At 38.0% G+C, this 17,692-nt stretch overlaps 3 protein-coding genes and 1 long non-coding RNA gene across 8 annotated transcripts in view; 2 read left to right on the forward strand and 2 right to left on the reverse strand.

Moving 5' to 3' along the window:
• LOC134822799 (protein ABHD13-like) overlaps positions 1–17,692 on the reverse strand; it is a 948,842-nt gene that overhangs the window by 159,079 nt on the left and 772,071 nt on the right. The gene's annotated exons all lie outside the window — the stretch shown is intronic.
• Positions 5,092–7,335, forward strand: LOC134822851 (uncharacterized). The gene is made up of 2 exons (XM_063834117.1): positions 5,092–6,222; positions 6,777–7,335. The coding sequence occupies exons 1-2, from the start codon at positions 5,104–5,106 to the stop codon at positions 6,969–6,971; spliced, it is 1,314 nt and encodes a 437-aa protein (XP_063690187.1). The 5' UTR covers positions 5,092–5,103; the 3' UTR covers positions 6,972–7,335.
• LOC134822832 (sperm flagellar protein 1-like) lies at positions 7,648–17,680 on the forward strand. 5 transcript variants are annotated; one of them, XM_063834097.1, is made up of 10 exons: positions 7,648–7,770; positions 9,186–9,296; positions 9,897–10,006; positions 12,733–12,850; positions 15,047–15,231; positions 15,877–16,077; positions 16,400–16,454; positions 16,572–16,641; positions 16,936–17,047; positions 17,280–17,680. In XM_063834097.1, exons 1-10 carry the CDS (start codon positions 7,674–7,676, stop codon positions 17,391–17,393), a joined length of 1,173 nt encoding a protein of 390 aa, XP_063690167.1. In that variant the 5' UTR covers positions 7,648–7,673; the 3' UTR covers positions 17,394–17,680. The 5 variants fall into 5 exon arrangements, with proteins under 5 accessions (XP_063690167.1, XP_063690169.1, XP_063690168.1 ...); XM_063834099.1 differs by having other exon boundaries at positions 15,877–16,068; XM_063834098.1 differs by having other exon boundaries at positions 15,050–15,231.
• LOC134822837 (uncharacterized) lies at positions 10,436–11,939 on the reverse strand. Its single transcript, XR_010161225.1, has 2 exons — positions 11,145–11,939; positions 10,436–10,878 (listed from the first exon to the last, which is right to left on the reverse strand). It is a non-coding gene; the product is annotated as an uncharacterized LOC134822837 (long non-coding RNA).

Below are 17,692 nucleotides of genomic sequence, written 5' to 3' on the forward strand. Positions count from 1 at the left end.
GAATTGCTGCTCAGAATTGCTGCTCAAAATTGACGGCATTGTTGGGGGCATATTTCTTGATTGGTGATCCCAGGCTTTTTGTCGTCTTCTTTTACTGTTAATGTGTCATTGACACCTCATGACACCTCATCAGAAGCCGTCACGTTCTTAGTGTCCAATTATACCATCAACTTAAACCTGCAATCTATAAACTGAATCACGTCTGCGTTTGCCATGATCCCCCCCCCCCCCCCCCCCCCCCCCCCCTCGCCTCAGATCAACAAGATCTCATTGAACTGATAATATAGTCAGGATTTGGTTTTGGTACAGACACTCAAAGTCAAAACAACGATAGAGGAGCGAGCGGTATATACGCTCACAGGCTACCACGTTACGTGTAACCCTAGGAGGACTAGCTAACACTTAACTGGTTAACAGACTCTAACACGCTCACATAACAGGCATCCACGTATCGTGTACCCTAGGATTTGGTTTTGGATCGGACACTCAAAACAACGATAGAAGAGTGGTCTACATGCTCACAGGCTACCCTGTCTCGTGTAACCCCAGGATTTTACGCGTTCACACTGATCATGACATATGTGTTATATGAGGTGATTTGAAAATTAAATCGGTGTCAGGTTAAATATTTAAAAACGATTTTATTTGTTTTCAACTTGGCAGCTTGCAGCAATGCTCCCAGGAAACCTTACTGGTAGGGGCCTAACTTCGAAAATAAAAGAAATAGAAACGTCTGGTTTTCAACAAAATGTTCGCCTTGTAAAAATAACGTTTCCTCCCCAGGAGGAAAATTCAAAACAATGTAGATTTTGAATTATCGCGAAAATTCATATTTTAGGCGTCTTCTGCCATACACTGCCGGAGGGACTGGTAGAGGGATCGCACAGTTTTCTCATTCTTCGACAGGATCCTCGCAGCGTCTGCCACACTTGAACCGTTGCAGAATATCCACAATAGATGTAGAAATGAGGACAAGGAGATATTCCGATTAGAGAGAATACTTGCAGCTCTATGTGCGTTAACCGTGCGTTAACCGTGCCTTAAGAACCGTGCCTTATGTAACCCTTGTGCCTTAACCGTGCCTTAACCGTGCCTTAACCGTGCCTTAACTATGCTTTAACCGTGCCTTAACCGTGCCTTAACCGTGTTATGCCACACTACTGAATTGCCCATCAGTAGAATTGCTGCTCAGAATTGCTGCTCAAAATTGACGGCATTGTTGGGGGCATATTTCTTGATTGGTGATCCCAGGCTTTTTGTCGTCTTCTTTTACTGTTAATGTGTCATTGACACCTCATGACACCTCATCAGAAGCCGTCACGTTCTTAGTGTCCAATTATACCATCAACTTAAACCTGCAATCTATAAACTGAATCACGTCTGCGTTTGCCATGATCCCCCCCCCCCCCCCCCCCCCCCCCCCTCGCCTCAGATCAACAAGATCTCATTGAACTGATAATATAGTCAGGATTTGGTTTTGGTACAGACACTCAAAGTCAAAACAACGATAGAGGAGCGAGCGGTATATACGCTCACAGGCTACCACGTTACGTGTAACCCTAGGAGGACTAGCTAACACTTAACTGGTTAACAGACTCTAACACGCTCACATAACAGGCATCCACGTATCGTGTACCCTAGGATTTGGTTTTGGATCGGACACTCAAAACAACGATAGAAGAGTGGTCTACATGCTCACAGGCTACCCTGTCTCGTGTAACCCCAGGATTTTACGCGTTCACACTGATCATGACATATGTGTTATATGAGGTGATTTGAAAATTAAATCGGTGTCAGGTTAAATATTTAAAAACGATTTTATTTGTTTTCAACTTGGCAGCTTGCAGCAATGCTCCCAGGAAACCTTACTGGTAGGGGCCTAACTTCGAAAATAAAAGAAATAGAAACGTCTGGTTTTCAACAAAATGTTCGCCTTGTAAAAATAACGTTTCCTCCCCAGGAGGAAAATTCAAAACAATGTAGATTTTGAATTATCGCGAAAATTCATATTTTAGGCCTCACTACACAGGGGGGGCTGAAACCAGGTTTTCGATCAAATGCTGCCATTTTGCATTTGTAGTCAAACGTCGCCAACAGTTGCGCTTTATACATAATGCAGCGATTTCATTGGACGAAAGCAACTTTTGGCGACGTTTGACTTGCTCTATCCAGAGCCCTTGCGCTTGCAGTAGCGCGCGCCCGCCTCACGGCGGTAAAAAGGGCTCTACACTCTAGCCATCAACCCACCCAACGATTTTGGCACCACTCTACAGTGGTGCCAAAATTACCCGCGCTTTTGTCCTCATATGCGACGTGTGTAGCCTTTCAGACATTAATTGCGTAAACGAGGTGTCGTACGTCACCTCAAGATCGGGTGACAGGGGGCTGACCATGCCCGAACCTAATTGATCATTAATTGGGTCTGAGGTCACTTGATTATGAGCATATGAGGTCACGTGACTCTGACGTCACCAGACCTTGTCCTCCGTTTCCCGCTTATTGAACCAGGTGAGCTTGCATGCTTGTGAATGAAGGTGTAAGTACAGCTGTACTGTAATTTATACCTAATTAACCCCTATACACTGTCACTATGCACTATAGAAACCTGATAAGTGGTTACTGCATACTGGAGAGAGAAGTGCCAAGACTACCTGCGCTACATAGACGCTGTTGTCAGCACTGCGCACGCGCGCACGAACCTTCCCATCGGGGTTCGTGGATAGGTGCTTTTCTTGACTTGTGAAACAAGCGCGCCCAAAGTGGCGCGAAAGCACATGGTTAAGTGAAACGTTTGACTACACATGGCATCGTTTGATCGAAAACCTGGTTTCAGCTCCCCCTGTGTGCTGTGGCCTAATTATAAAACTGCGCAGCTTTAACATTGCAGATTCTTGTTCTCTGATTGGCTGAATCGTATCACGTGGTACGTGCTGCAATTGCATTTTTGGAATAATTGAAGCGTGCAAATGCAATGAACTAACGAGCGCGCGCGGAGTTCAACAAGCTGTGAAGAGGCGATCACCTGTAGTAATATCGCCAGCCAGTAAGGTCTGCTGGGCTGAGTGCCGGGTCCTGCAGATGAGTCGGGGACCTCAGCTAGGCTTTTGTGTTCATACTTAGCTTACTATATTAAACATAATTGAAAATTATTAAAAGGATTTGCATTAAATTTGGCATGCTTAACGCCTCCCATGTTGCTTTATCCATAGCCCTTGCGCTTGCAGTGGCGCGCGCCCGCCTCCCGGCTGTAAACAAGCGCGCACACAGTCGCGCGAAAGCACGTGGTTACAGGTTAAGTGAATCGCCCATGCAGTAAACTCCGAAGTTTCAATGTACTACAACATATAGTAATGAAGGATGCTCCTACGGCAAAAAAGCAGTAATACATTTTTCACTCTGTGTGAGCATAACATAAAAAATTGGTGCGCCGCGCATATTTTAATTGACGCGCCATGCGCTTATTTTGTATTTCAACTGATTTATACCGCACTGTAAAAATCGAGCGCTTCATAAACAACCAATTGTGTTGAATCCCTTTTATATTTTTTAAAGAATTTTCAGATCTTCTAATTCTCCTCAGATCTACTTCTTTTCAGTTTTTTTTTGGATTTTACTTGGGGATCCAAGGCTTTGTGTTTAATATTAATATGACTGCGAAGCTTACATCATACATTACCCTGAAGATATTATTACTTCGAAAAAATTTGCACACGTTCTTTAAAACAATCTGTACCAAATCATGGCAACATTTATAACAAAACTTCGGTTTTCAGCATAAACATAGTATTTCAGCAAAATATTTTAGGTTCCTAATAATATAAAAAGTTCTCAACTTTCTGGAAATATGCTGTCATGATGACAAAAGCTTATTTCCTCGTTCATATGCCTCACGTTTTGTTTTTCCGACAACAAATATATTGGTATCATCAGCTAATGTAACAAATGATCCTAGTTTAGAACTGTTTGTAATGTCGTTCATATCAAAAAGAAATAGGAGAGGTCCACGTATTGAACCCTACAGGACACCAAATTGAATAGATTGGGTATCGTTTTTACGCTTGATTAAAAAGCTTGCACAAAAGATGGAATCTCCAACGGGTCAGCGATTTTCAGACTCAGTTTCATATCTTAGAAAGCGCTTGCGCTTTGAGGTATTAAAGACAACAGTTATTTCGATAAGGGGGGACAGAGGGCCCAAGTTGCGACATAAACCAGACAATTTTGAAGATTTAGATTTAAATATTGAGCCCTTTGGCTAGAGAATACTTTCTTAGATATTTTGGACAGTTTTTAATATTGGTAATGTTAATGAATTGTAATTGATTGATATGTAATATTTAGGCCCGTGGCCAGTTTTCACGTAAAGTTATGCTATTACAATAGATAGGGTATCTGATTTTTCTACCACAACTTCGGTGTATTGTAGCCTGTTTGCTGTTTGTCAAGTAGCTTTTTATGAGGTTATTTGCAACTCCTCTTTACTTACTCCACATCCCTCTAATTTTATAAAAAATGTTGAATGGTCGATGGTGTCAAAAGCTTTGCTTAGGTCAATGAATATTCCTAAAACATAACTCTTAAGTTTATATATAAATGGGGGCTTGGTTTGCCTCTTCTTCTTGCCCCTAAGTTCGTTAATAATATACCAGGTTTTCTTGCTGTCTTCACAGTTGTTTAGGATTTCGTTACAGTAATGCCAACGTTTGGCAGCTTTAATTATAGCTTAAATCATCCTACGATAAGCACTAAATACTTAGTGGTAGAGCAAAATATTACCACCAGGGTTTTTATTAGTAACAGTGTCAGACCACTCCTTACGCAGTTCATGTTTTCTTTCTGGATGATACTGTGTGGATGTGTGGACGTGTGTGGACTGCGTGGATGTGTGGGCTGTGTGGATGATACTGGATGAAAATACACTTTTTGTCTGATTTACGGTCATAACAATACACCACCAACATTAATGATTAGTTCTATAACCTACAAATATCAGTGGCGTAATGTTGCCACCGACAAATAAGTATGAAAATTACTATAAAAACTTGGATTTCAGCAAAGAATATAAGATTTACATTTAATCTATTCATATAATCAATATTCAGAATGCTTAGTTACGAAGAATTGGCAGTTAAAGCTTCACAGTTGGATGAGAAAATCAACGAGAGTTTAGTAAAAAAGGAGTCACTTAAAACTCAAGAATTGGTTTCAAACTCTAAAGCCAGTTATCAGCGAAGTGCTTACTTGAAGAAGCTGCATGAAAAGTTGAATTTAGTGATAATGAGTAGAAATAAAGCTCATGAAGCAAACAAACGTTTACTGAGTGATTTTGACAGGATTCAAAAGCATTTAGCCCTCATGGATTCAAAAACAGAAATTTTAATGTCTAAGGTCGATAATCAAAAGACTTTCTTGGACACTCATTACCCTAACTGGCGTGAAAAGGCTAATATGTTTGTTTCCCCATCGTATATCTCACAAGAGAATATGTTCAACATGTTGGACACTTTGAGATGTCGACTAAAGGAGTCAGAAAATGTGTCATTTCAGAACTTTCCTCCAAGCAGTAAGTTGAACTTAGATGGCCATCAAAGTCTTGCATCAATGTTGGTAAACGAGAAAAATGGTGAAAGCAGTATATCTAGCCACAACTCTAAGTTAAATAAAGATGTCAGTACGGAAAATATTGTCAAGAGTGATGATAAAAAAAGAACTAATCCCAATCGATCAATCAAAGTTATGACTCAGAAAGAGCCACATATAACCTCAAACATCCATGTTGAAAAAACAGATACATTAACTAACATTACTGAATCTGTTGAACTACCTTCAAATTTAAGAACAGATCTAACTGTTGGAACTGCTACAGAGGAGGCTCTTTCTCCTAGACAGAGCCTTGAATTCTCAGCTGAGAATACAACTGAAGATACATCTGTTGTTGATCCATTACAAAATGCTCAGAAGTTTTCATACAAGCTACCTGATACTAGGTATGATGATGAAGAATTGGATACAGATTTTTCTGAAGGCAACATCGAAAACATGCTTAGTCCTGCAAAAAAACCTGCCACGTCTCCAGTACATTCACCCAAAGAGCAGCCAAGACGTAGCTCAAAAGAGAACATTATTGATTCACCAGGTGGTTCAGTTGATACTGTGATTAAGTCACCACCTGGATATCAGAAAAACAAAGCCGCTGTTAAATTGTCGACTCCTATCAGCAAGGTTAGTTCATCATTGCTCTTAAATGGGCTATTTTCCCTAGATACTATTGGGCTATTAGCACATAATTACTTCAATGAGTTTAACATCTAGTTATACTAGATGCAGATACTGTCTGATGGAAAAGGAAGTAAGAGAATGTGAAAGCATGAAAGCAGTGGATTGCACGTGTAATAGTCAAAGTAGTTCAGCAGTACGAACGGTGATGTCATTATATTAATTACAAACAAACATAAAAATGTAAGCTCAATAATATTCAGATTGGCAGATTGCTTCATCTTACTTTATTTACTTTATTTAAAGTCATGATAACTAGTTGCATGTCAGAGAAAAGTTTAATTTTCAGCATTTTCATTTCAAATACCTAACTGTAGTTGTACCATTTACAGCATGGTATAGTGGCCAGGTTGCATTGAACTATGTTGAATAGTTGAATGTTGATTCCTGCAGGCTGTTATTCAAACCCTGGTTATCAGCGTGAAGTTAAAATTATTTTAACCATTTCTCAGCAACTTTTATTTTATGTGATTAACAAATAACACGGCTACGGTTTTCAGATGGTGGATAACAGTGCTCACGAAGACACCGAACAAGACCACATCAGTAAGTCTGTCATTACCCCGAACAAAAGAAAATCAGCACTAGATCGGTTAAATGAGTCCTCAGATTCTGACATTGCGTTCAATGACAATAGTGTACACAAAGAAAGGTCTGCTCCCGACAGTGAGGATGATTTTGATTTTTTTGACTGAATTAAATATGATCTATTACAGATTGTAAACTTTTCCTGAGATTTTCCTGTAAGTTGTGTTGGAAAGTTGCCGCGGTGAGAGTTAATGACCTGTAATATTACTATTAACAAACAGTTTACCATTGACAATAGTTTTGTGCCACCAGCAGTTTTATTGTATTCATTCAGTACCTTCAATGTGAACAAAACATATTGTGGACAGTGCATAAGAGTAATACAAGAGTCGCCTCATTATCGTGTGTCCATAATAATCCTCACTGTTTACTGTGCATTTTATCTCCCTCTCATTGAATAAGTTACTGAGTCTTGTTAACCTACGTAACTTTTATTTGTTATTATCCATATATTTAAACTTATGGTGCCCCTGTTTGTTTATTTGCGCTTATTTTTTGTAAATCATCTTTTGTCACCCGACCAGTTTGATATTCTTGCTACTTGACTTGTGCTAAAATTTTTAATTTATTTTGATGCAATATAAATGTTAATAATGACGTAATCATAATGAATTAAAATCTTCTTTACAAGATAATGTTAGTTACTAACAAGGTAATGTTTAAGTCGTTAACTTAACTCAGCATATTATAAAAGCTGCTTGCTTATTGATAAAAACTAATGTTCCCAAAATTATTGAACACGACGCAACGATTTAAATTATTTATGACCTTTAACCGTAAAATATGATTACAGAATCTAGCTATGAGTAATGGATGAAGATTCAATACAGCTACTTTATGCTTGGATTGATGAAATTGTTCTCTCCCGACCCAAGAGAAACATAACTCGAGACTTTAGCGATGGAGGTTAGAACAGTTTAAGGAACAACAAGCTCAACAATTGTTCATCTGATGTATTATTTTGGGGGGGGGGGCCAATGGCATAAATGGAGAAAATGGAGAATTACTCATGGGTTTTTCCATTTTCTCCATAGAAATAGTCTCCATTTTATGCCATTTTATGCCATTTTATGCCATTGAAAACCTGAAAAATTTAGAATTTCGAGAAAAATTATTTTAAAAAAAGATATTTTCGGCCAATAATGAACAGGGTATCTTGAAACATGGAGAAAAGTGGTTTTCCAGAAAAACTTTGAAAAATGTTGACTTAGAAAATGTTCGGTCCGAGTCATTTACGATACGTACCTCCCGTATCGAGAGCTCCCGATTCCGAGCTCGTGTTGCAATGGGGAGGCCTGCCTTCCGAGATCGCATTACCTCGAGTCCAAAATTGTGTATCGAGGGGAAGGTGTGGACTTCGAAAAACCGAAAAAATATTTTCGGGTAATAATGAAGAGGGAAGCATGAAACGTGGAGAAAAGCGGTTTTCAGAAAAAATTTGAAAAATTTTGACTTAGAAAATTACCCCTCGGTACACAATTTTGGACTCGAGGCTTCCCCCTGATAATGCGATCTCGGAAGGCAGGCCTCCCCTTTGCAACACGAGCTCGGAATCGGGAGCTCTCGATGCGAGAGGTACGTATCGAGAATGACTCGGGCCGAAAATTTTTTAAGTCAAAATTTTTCAAAGTTTTTCTAAAAACCACTTTTCTCCACGTTTCATGCTACCCTCTTCATTATTAGCCGAAAATATTTTTTTGGTTTTTCGGGTCAACGAAGTCTGCACCTACCCCTCGATACACAAATTTGGATTCGAGGCTTCCCCCTGGTAATGCATCTCGGAAGGCAGGCCTCCCCTTTGCAGTGCGAGCTGGTTTCGACTTTCGAGGATGTAGGTCTCACTTCTCAGTGCCTATTACTCACTCCTGCTGTAGCCTGTAGAAATAACTTTACACTAGGCTTGAGTAATTATGAGTTTGCCTGAAGTGTGCCTCTACTAACCTAGTATAAGCATCTAGTAGCCTACTATGAGCTTTCATAAGCATGTTACACCCCTAGTAAGCGTAAATAAACATGTTAGGATGTCCAATTTAGGTGTTAAATGGTGTTAAAGATGAAATTTCGAAGACAAAATTCATGGCATAAAATGGAGAAAATGGAGAATTACTCATGGGTTTTTCCATTTTCTCCATAGAAAAAGTCTCCATTTTATGCCATTTTATGCCATTTTATGCCATTGGCCCCCCCCCCCCCCCCCCCCCCCCCCCCCCATTATTTTCATTGCAGTTATTTTTCATCTTTATTATACTCTTTTTCTAACCTTTTTTGTTTTTTTTTTCTAAGCCTCCTGAAACTAACGTAGTCCTAATTATAATCCACAGTACTGGCCGCTGAGACTATAGCCCACTTTCTGCCGAATTTGGTGGAACTACACAATTACACTCCAGCAAATAACTCTCAACAGAAGAGAACCAATTGGGAAACTCTTAACAGTGAGTAAATAAGAGAGAGGAGAGGGAGAGTAAATAATCTCTCGGCTCTCCTTGGGACATTTTATAGCTGTGGCAGCGTTCTTTAGTTTGACGTTATTATTGCTCATAATTTGCACAGCCATTAGGTTTATCGTGTAGTAGTGTAGTACATATATATTCAAATTTTATTTTGAAGTAGATGATTTAAATCTGACTGCAAGACAGCTTCAAAATCTCTGCATTTTTTTACCCTGCAGTCTGCACAACATATGATTACAGAATCTATTAGTATTATTTCTCGCTTGAATGACTTAAATGTACATCTTTGTTGGGTATATTTTAATGTCGAAGCGTGTAATAAATGTTAGATTTTTTTTATTTGTCAAGAAAAGACTATTATTAATATTAAGAAAATATCCGTATGTGGTCCTGATTTAGAATAAACAACAATATTTAGGCAATATACAATATCTCATCCACAATATCTCATCCACACTTATCATACACAACGTTACTAATTCGGCAATTTTACATATCACTTATTTTTGTCGATATCAGTAATACGTACACTGTACATTGTACAATGTACATCAAGTCTGACAAATCTCATTATAATTTCAGGGAAAGTTTTCAAGAAGTTTGACTTCAATGTTCCACCAAACATTATAAATGGCATCATCTTGTGCAAGCCTGGAGTTATCGAGATTGTTCTACACAACCTGCGTGTTAAGGTACTTGAATATTTTCAGTTTGTATTTCAGATTAAAACCCAGAGTACAGGGTCACAGGGTGGCCCTGTGTTATGATCCAATATTGAAATGTAGATTGTAGAGACTGGTTATGGGAGGGGTCACCTTTAGTTGTTAAATTCCGGAGTCTCGCTTTTCTCGGTTAGATAGCTAATTTAGCTACAATTTTTCGCCATTTATTTCTCTAATTTCAAGGTTCAATGGGGAAATGGCAATTACAACTCGTCTACCCAATTTTTAATTCAAACTTAGTCTGCGAATTTTTGGAGTCACCTGTTTGATAGTTTCCGACGGTAAAATTGGCAAAAACGTTTGCATATTTAACTGAGCCGTATTTTATTGGACCTTCTTTGTCATATTATATAATAATTTTAATTTTAGAAAGTTTCTGTCAAAGTAAAGACACTGGAATTGTTACTTTTAATTGACGAATTCGATTCAAAATAAACATAAAACCAGTCGAGATATGTTTCAGTTAAAAAATCAAGTGCTCAATTTATTTTGGGAAATATTCCCCGATAAAGCACTGGTAAATCAAAATTATTAAATTAAGCCACAAAAAAGCATTTTCAGGACAAAATAATCAGTTCAATGTTCATCTTATTTCACCTCCCTACTCCGATCCAATCAACCAAGGATCCTTCTCAGCAAGGATTCTTCTCAGCAAGGATCCTTCTCAGCAATGATCCTTCTCAGCAAGGATCCTTCTCAGCAAGGATCCTTCTCAGCAAGGATATGATCTAGTGGTGCTTCTTTAAATGCTTCACTAGGACCTCGTCGATCCGGTGACCGACGAATTCTCCCAGAACCTCCCATTGGTCTCGTAGTTTATCTAGTATCTCACTTGACACAACCTGAATTACAGATGATTTGATGATATTGCCATACCTAGACATATTATCAGTAAACATGTAGAACGATTATTTGCTGTAATAAAATATTCAAAAGGTTTTATATTAATATGATCCACAGGGCACAGTATTTAAAATTGTACCAACGTAGAGTATAACGGTGCACGGGCCACGGAAGTTTTAGAATTTTATGTTTATTATTATTATTATTATTTTATAACTGATTTAAATTATGATAAATCCACCACACGACTACTAAAATCACTAACATTATTGAAAAACTCGGACGGGTAGAGTACGTCCCAGGGATCACCAGGGCATGTAATCCGCTCTTCAGTGATCGTTCCGTGCCTCTCAGTAGCGTAGAGGATGGTCTCCCACCGCAAGAAAGCCTCTCCCACAAGAGAATCCTCGAAGTCTGAGCACATTCCCGATGAGAACATTTGGCTTACTTCCCCAGCTTCCAGTTGCCTTTTGTAGACGTTCAGCTTTAGGAGTTCACCTCCGAAAGAATATCCCTTGTGGAATATAGCTTCCATTGTCGCCTTCTGGTGGTTCTGTCCTATAGCTATTGTTCCTCCCATGGTCAGTTTTACGTCACCAGATGCTTCCTGTGCTATTACCTGCCCATCAAAATATAATACCCTGGTCTTAGTCTCATAAGTCATAACCCCATGTTATGCAGAGGTGGTGCCATTCATTTGAAGGAAAGGCCTGGCCGTTCTCTATATGGTCCTTGTTCATGAAAGCCCAGCCCCTTATCCTGCCTGCAATTAAGATCTCATTCATCTTGGAAGGTGCATTGTACGTGAACCAGGCATCATGAGTACCATCAGCTGTTTTCTTGTTGATCCACGAACAGACCGAAATGGCTTCCTTTACCGGTTCCATGTCCAGTTGCAGCATCATATAACTACCGGTGTCATACCCAAATCTAAGAGATGTTGGCAAACTGTGCGAGTGCACATGAACTAGTAGAAGTAAAAATAAAGCGAGCCTAGCCATTACCATTACGCGTACTGAATAAAACTACTAGTTGTTTAAATAGTTGTTTAAATAGTTGTTTAAATTGACAAAAATTTCGAAAAACTGAATTTTGGATAGTTGGTGTCCCTTAAATATGCCATAAATTAGTCTCCGCGATATTTCATTCAATAATTACTCGTCATCACTCATCATCCTTATCATGGGTTATCTGTTTCCGGCTTATACTCGTAGTTTACTGAAACACCGTAAAAATATAATAATTCTTCGTCCCCAGCTGTTGTTCCAGTACAGTTGCGTTTTACTAGATTCACGTTTCAGTGCAGAATATTACAACCGTCTTAAGATTTAATTATGGGGCGCGGTTTTATCTATCCCTGCTAAAGGAAAGTAAGAACTTTTCCTTTACTCGGCCTAAATTAGATTTGAATGATGGAAAAATCGAATCAAAATATAATTTATGTACGGTGCTTTTTTGTCAAGATAAATCCGAACTTGATATTTTACCACTAATGAGTAATGTTAATTGCAAATAAATAATAACTAATAAGCTCACCTGAAACCAACGAATGATATTGTGAGCTATAATTCTGCTTAATCTCACATGAAAAAGTTATTTGTCTGTACTGTGTCTGTAAAAGTAAAATTTTACAGCAAGGTATAAGATATTCTCTGCCCTTGATTTTTCCATTGAAAACACAGAAATTATTTCATTTTTTTGTTCGAACACATTGCAAAGTATACATTTTCACCACAACGAACAGCCTGGATTTGAAATCAATTTTTGAGTATTAAGTGGTGGTGAAAAACTTTAAAAATATCACCTTTATAATACCAAGTCCGCGTGTATTTTGATCTTTAAATTTGTTTCAGATCCTGAACTATAAGAAGCAACAAGACCAGGAAAGTGAAATTGATCTGAACGAACTCAACGCTGAGACTGACTCGTGGAGCAATGGGCACCAGAATGCCTATTATCAAAACATGCCAGGTATGACATTTAATGATATTTGCTTGTACAAGCTACATGAACGCATAATTAAATACGTAATATAATATACTATGTAGTATAATATACTAGAAACCCGCTAGTCGAAAGCTTTGTTCGATGAAATTTTATAAATCAGTTATGTTTTAATTTCTTTTCATCGTCTAGCTCTGTTATACTGTAGAAATCATGGATTTTATTTGACAATGATAACAACGTTCGCGTTGTAAGTATTCGGACTCCCTAAACGATACTTTTTACCGCATCATGAAATATTGATCACAACCAAAGTTATGAATAGGCATAGCGTGAATAGCGTGAATAGTCATCAAATGTGAGCTGGTCATGACGTATTATAATAATACTAGAAAACCCGTGGTCACAGGGAGGAAGCTAACACTAATAGTATTTTTTGTTAGTAAATTTTCATCGCATCAAAAAATATCCGTCACAACCGAAGATACAGCCGATTAAAATATTGCGAGGGTCCAACTCCATTTGCGAGCTGAAATTGGCCACAAAGAAGGGTCGGTTTTTTGGTCAATTTTCAGTGTCCCCGTTGCCGGAGGAATTTCGTCAAGTTTAAATAATAATATATATAATGAAGGAGCACACGTTTTAATTGTTCCCTGGTTAATTTAGGTCAATGTTGAAATCAACCACGTAGTCAAATTATAGAAATTGCAGAGCAACCAAAGTTCAGAAATTTCTCTTATATGCTCCTTTTTAAATTTTGCAAGCGGAGTTACGGCTCCGTGAAAATTATTGGTTTTACACTGTTTATATTTTCACCACATGTGTCTAAATACATATATATGTCCACATACTGTTTATAGTTAGCTGGGATAGGGTATTGCGGGAATCGCGAAAGAGGTGCGGTCAAAAAGGGCGTGGTAACTCGAAATGGCCCATGATTAACAATGTCTACCCAATTCAAATATGACTAATAGGGTTCAAAGAACAGAATTAAGTTAAGAAATTCCGGGGGTTTTCAGTTGTACTTGTAAGCGGGTCTGAAGCCAGATACAGGATTATTTGTGCCGTGTCTCACCGTGTCATGATTTAGTAATTACCGCGTTATGCAAATTATAAACCATTACATCTCATAGTAAATGTTCTGAGTAATGAACAGAGGAGGTTTTGTAAATTTAGTGATGTTATGTTGCAGAAGTATGATATGTACCTTAAAGACTAAGTTAAATGTCGACCAATTTCATGTTAATAACATAAATATAATATGTTAGATATATTTCTGAAAACCAAGTTACTTAAATCTTTAAATAGACTGCACTTCCAAAATAACATTACCCATAGTTTGCATAACACGTATAACACGTTTACTCCGTAACCTGTTCGTACTGGAAATTAGTGGCTAACTTAAGGGTTCCTTTATGAGATTATCCTCTTATCTCGGGAAGAGCCGAATATCTTACATTTACATTTACCAAATAAAATTGCTCAGTCTAACTGGACCCATAAACGTCCCAAATCTGAAATTACAAGCGTAATTCCACAATAATTATAAAACTAGTACCCTGCCAAATTAGCTGACATAACAATTCACGATTCTGAGCATTAAAGTTCCACGGTATTCCGGTCCCCATCATATTCCAATAGATGTAAAATTACACAACAGTACCCACTCCCAGCCATCCTCTGCTTCCCACAATCCCACCGCCCTGTATAATGTTTCTCACGTTGCCATGGAAACGGGTAATTGTATGTACAGGACAATATTTTGAGCGTGTTGCTGCAGCGCTGTATTAGATAACTGATAACTAGAGCTTACTAAGGGTCATGTTGAGGAAGTGTTGTGACAGATACGGCGAGCTGAGTGACTAATTAAATAATTAACAGCTAATTAGTATTTTCAGTTATTGTTCCGTTATATTAATATCGTTAATGATTTACAATTAATGTGCACAACATATAACGTTTCAATGTTAACAACATGTTGAGGAACGATGAATTAGACTGTAAAACATTTAACTTCATTGGGTGGCGCGTTACCATGGACACGTTTTAGACAAAATAAACCCTTCCAATTGTTGTTTTCCATCCCAACTCAAACTTAAATAAACTGTGCCTGATTCTACTTAACTGACTGACTAAAACACAAAATTGCCCACTGAAAGAAGCACCACTATTCATTCTGAAACAATTCTAATTTATGTCGTAATTTTTACTACTTCTTTTCAGCAGGTCCACAAATGGGACCAGGTCAACAATACCAAGCTCAACACCCAGTCCAGCACCCTGTCCAGCACCCTGTCCAGCACCTCCCCCAACACTACCCCACCTCCCAGCTGTACAGCAACCCTGAGGGTGGTCACGTGACCAGACATCCTAACCAGCCTGCTCATCCTAACTTTCCTAATAGACAGGTAATTGGATAATGAGGTCTAATTGGATAATTGCAGGTGTAGATATATATAATCAACAATGGTAGAGAAATGATGCTCTCGTGTTTCGAAGTGTAATGTGTATCTATATATGAGGGACCACATGCAAAACTAGTATATCTGAACATATACCAATTTTGCACAGGTAGCACATAGTCTTCAGGGTGAAAAGGTGCATCTTTGGAACTTTTTTTGAACAATTTTGAAGAAATTTTTTGAAAAAAAGTGAAATTTTATTTTTCCAAAACTGGTATAACTTACAATATACCATTTTAGCTTTTAACAATCATGAAAAAAAATGGTATATCTGCAGATATACCACCTTCAAGAAACTTATCTTCTATAAAACCGGTATATCTATACACATTTTATAGACTTTAGCCAACCCAAATGGTATATCTTCAGATATACCATTCTCAGTTAAATTATTTTATTGTAAATAGTATAGAAAAAATGGTATATCGGGAGATATACCAGTTTGGAACAATTCTAGTTTTCAAAATGGTATATAGACAGATATACCAGAATCTTATAAATCAGTAAAATGCATTTATCTCAAAACTATCAAAAACAGATATACCAGTTTTGCATGTGGTCCCTCATATACATAACTTAAACCTATTTTAGGAGTCACGATATACACCCAAATTGCCAGTCGTCAAACATGTGAATCATTCAAATCGATATGTCATCTCAAGTGCAGTATCACACATTCCCATCTCAAGTGCAGTGTCACGCATTCCCATCTCAAGTGCAGTGTCACGCATTCCCATCTCAAGTGCAGTGTCACGCATTCCCAGCTCACCCTGTCACACAATTGTAAGTAAGGTAGGTGGTTATTTACTAATTACTTGGTTTGGTAAAGTGAAGAAGTATTAAATGAGTATCAGCCTTGAAAAAAACATATTTCAACAAACACAGACACATTTCAACAAACACATTTCAACTAACACATTTTAACAAACACATTTCAAGAAACACATTTCAACTAACACATTGCAACTAACACATTTTAACAAACACATTTCAAGAAACACATTTCAACTAACACATTTTAACTAACACAATTAAATTGAACATATTCCATTATTAGAACATCACCAGGGGAAATCATCATGTTTAATTCATGTATATACGATTTTAATTTCAGGCTGATCAGCAATCCAATGGTGCGCTTGCAACGATTCCTTTCGATGGAGAACAAGGTATTTTGTGATGCAAGGATTGAAGATTAGTTTTCTTTTTGTTCATCATCACAATTGCCAAATGCCACCTTTTATAAACAAGGAATTTTAAAGTATTAAGCTACGGTCTTCTCTCAGTTAAAAAGAAGAAGACGCCTAAAAAGAAGAAGACTCCCGTATCGACTCAAAGTCCTGCTAAGTTAGCTAGGTACGTTACCTGTTCGAACGAATACCTTCAGCGAGCAGCGCCAAGAGCGTTAAAGCTTCGGCGTCACTCCAACGAAAACCAGCGCCATTTTGACCAAACGACATTCAGTTATTAAAATTATACTTTTCAGCAGCTAGTGTATTACATTTCACTCACCGCGTGCCGCGCACGATCGTTCAATCTTGTTGGATTTTGGCCTCAGGTTTTGATGTTTTATGATCGTGTCTTGTTTCCTTAATCTCGGGGTTCTGGGTTTATTTCTTGATCGCCTGTAACTAACGGTTTATATTTAAGCACGGAAAGATCAAGGTCGATGCCCAGTTCTTTGGCTCACTTAGACCACGAATCTAGAATCTACATTCAGGAACGGGAACAAGCTCTTCTCCAGAGTCAGGAAACAACACAAGTGAGTGAAATTTGGAATTTATCACTAACAAATTATTTTTAACACTTGTGAACGCTGAGTAAATATTGACCGAACTTCCTCTTTATAATAGTGTTACACTTTTCCAATTTCGCAGTCGCTGGAACACGAACAACGAAACTTTGCAGCATTTTAATTTTTGTATATTTGTTGTTTTCCTATTATATCGAGTAATTCTGATTTATCAACTACCAACTAATTTACTTCCTCCCAGATTCTCCAAAGCAAAATCAGCCGATTGGAACATCTTTTGCAACTAAAAGATCTTCGGATTGAAGACTTGGACATGAGACTTAAGGCTGCTCTTGGAGGTCGGCCAATGAGATGAAATTAAAATATGGACAAATTAAGTTGTGAATGCAAAGATTTGAAAATATTTTATGTATTAGGACGAATAGGCACAGGTTGCCGCACGATTTAGTTTCTGTAAAATAAATGCATGTAGTTTGAAGGACGTTCAGATTATTGACGAAGACTGATCGGTTTAGACACGACCTAGTTGCTGCGCATGTTGAGAAGTCAATTGCAAGGACCTAGCATTTATTAGATTCGGAGTATTATTTTCCTGGACCTTTTAGTAGTAATGCTAAACAATCAATTACTTTCGAAAATTCATTTTGGTTTTTA

The sequence above is a fragment of the Bolinopsis microptera genome, chromosome 11 (assembly GCF_026151205.1).
Source record: "Bolinopsis microptera isolate Bmic1 chromosome 11, MBARI_Bmic_1.0, whole genome shotgun sequence".
NCBI classification, from domain to species: Eukaryota; Metazoa; Ctenophora; class Tentaculata; order Lobata; family Bolinopsidae; genus Bolinopsis; species Bolinopsis microptera.

Coding starts and splice junctions, on each gene's coding strand:
- LOC134822851 (XM_063834117.1), top strand. CDS start 5,104: ATGCTTAGTTACGAAGAATTGGCAGTTAAAGCTTCACAGTTGGATGAG. Junction 6,223..6,776: donor TGTCGACTCCTATCAGCAAG/GTTAGTTCATCA, acceptor TACGGTTTTCAG/ATGGTGGATAACAGTGCTCA.
- LOC134822832 (XM_063834097.1), top strand. CDS start 7,674: ATGGATGAAGATTCAATACAGCTACTTTATGCTTGGATTGATGAAATT. Junction 10,007..12,732: donor TACACAACCTGCGTGTTAAG/GTACTTGAATAT, acceptor AATTTGTTTCAG/ATCCTGAACTATAAGAAGCA. Junction 16,455..16,571: donor TCCTTTCGATGGAGAACAAG/GTATTTTGTGAT, acceptor GTCTTCTCTCAG/TTAAAAAGAAGAAGACGCCT.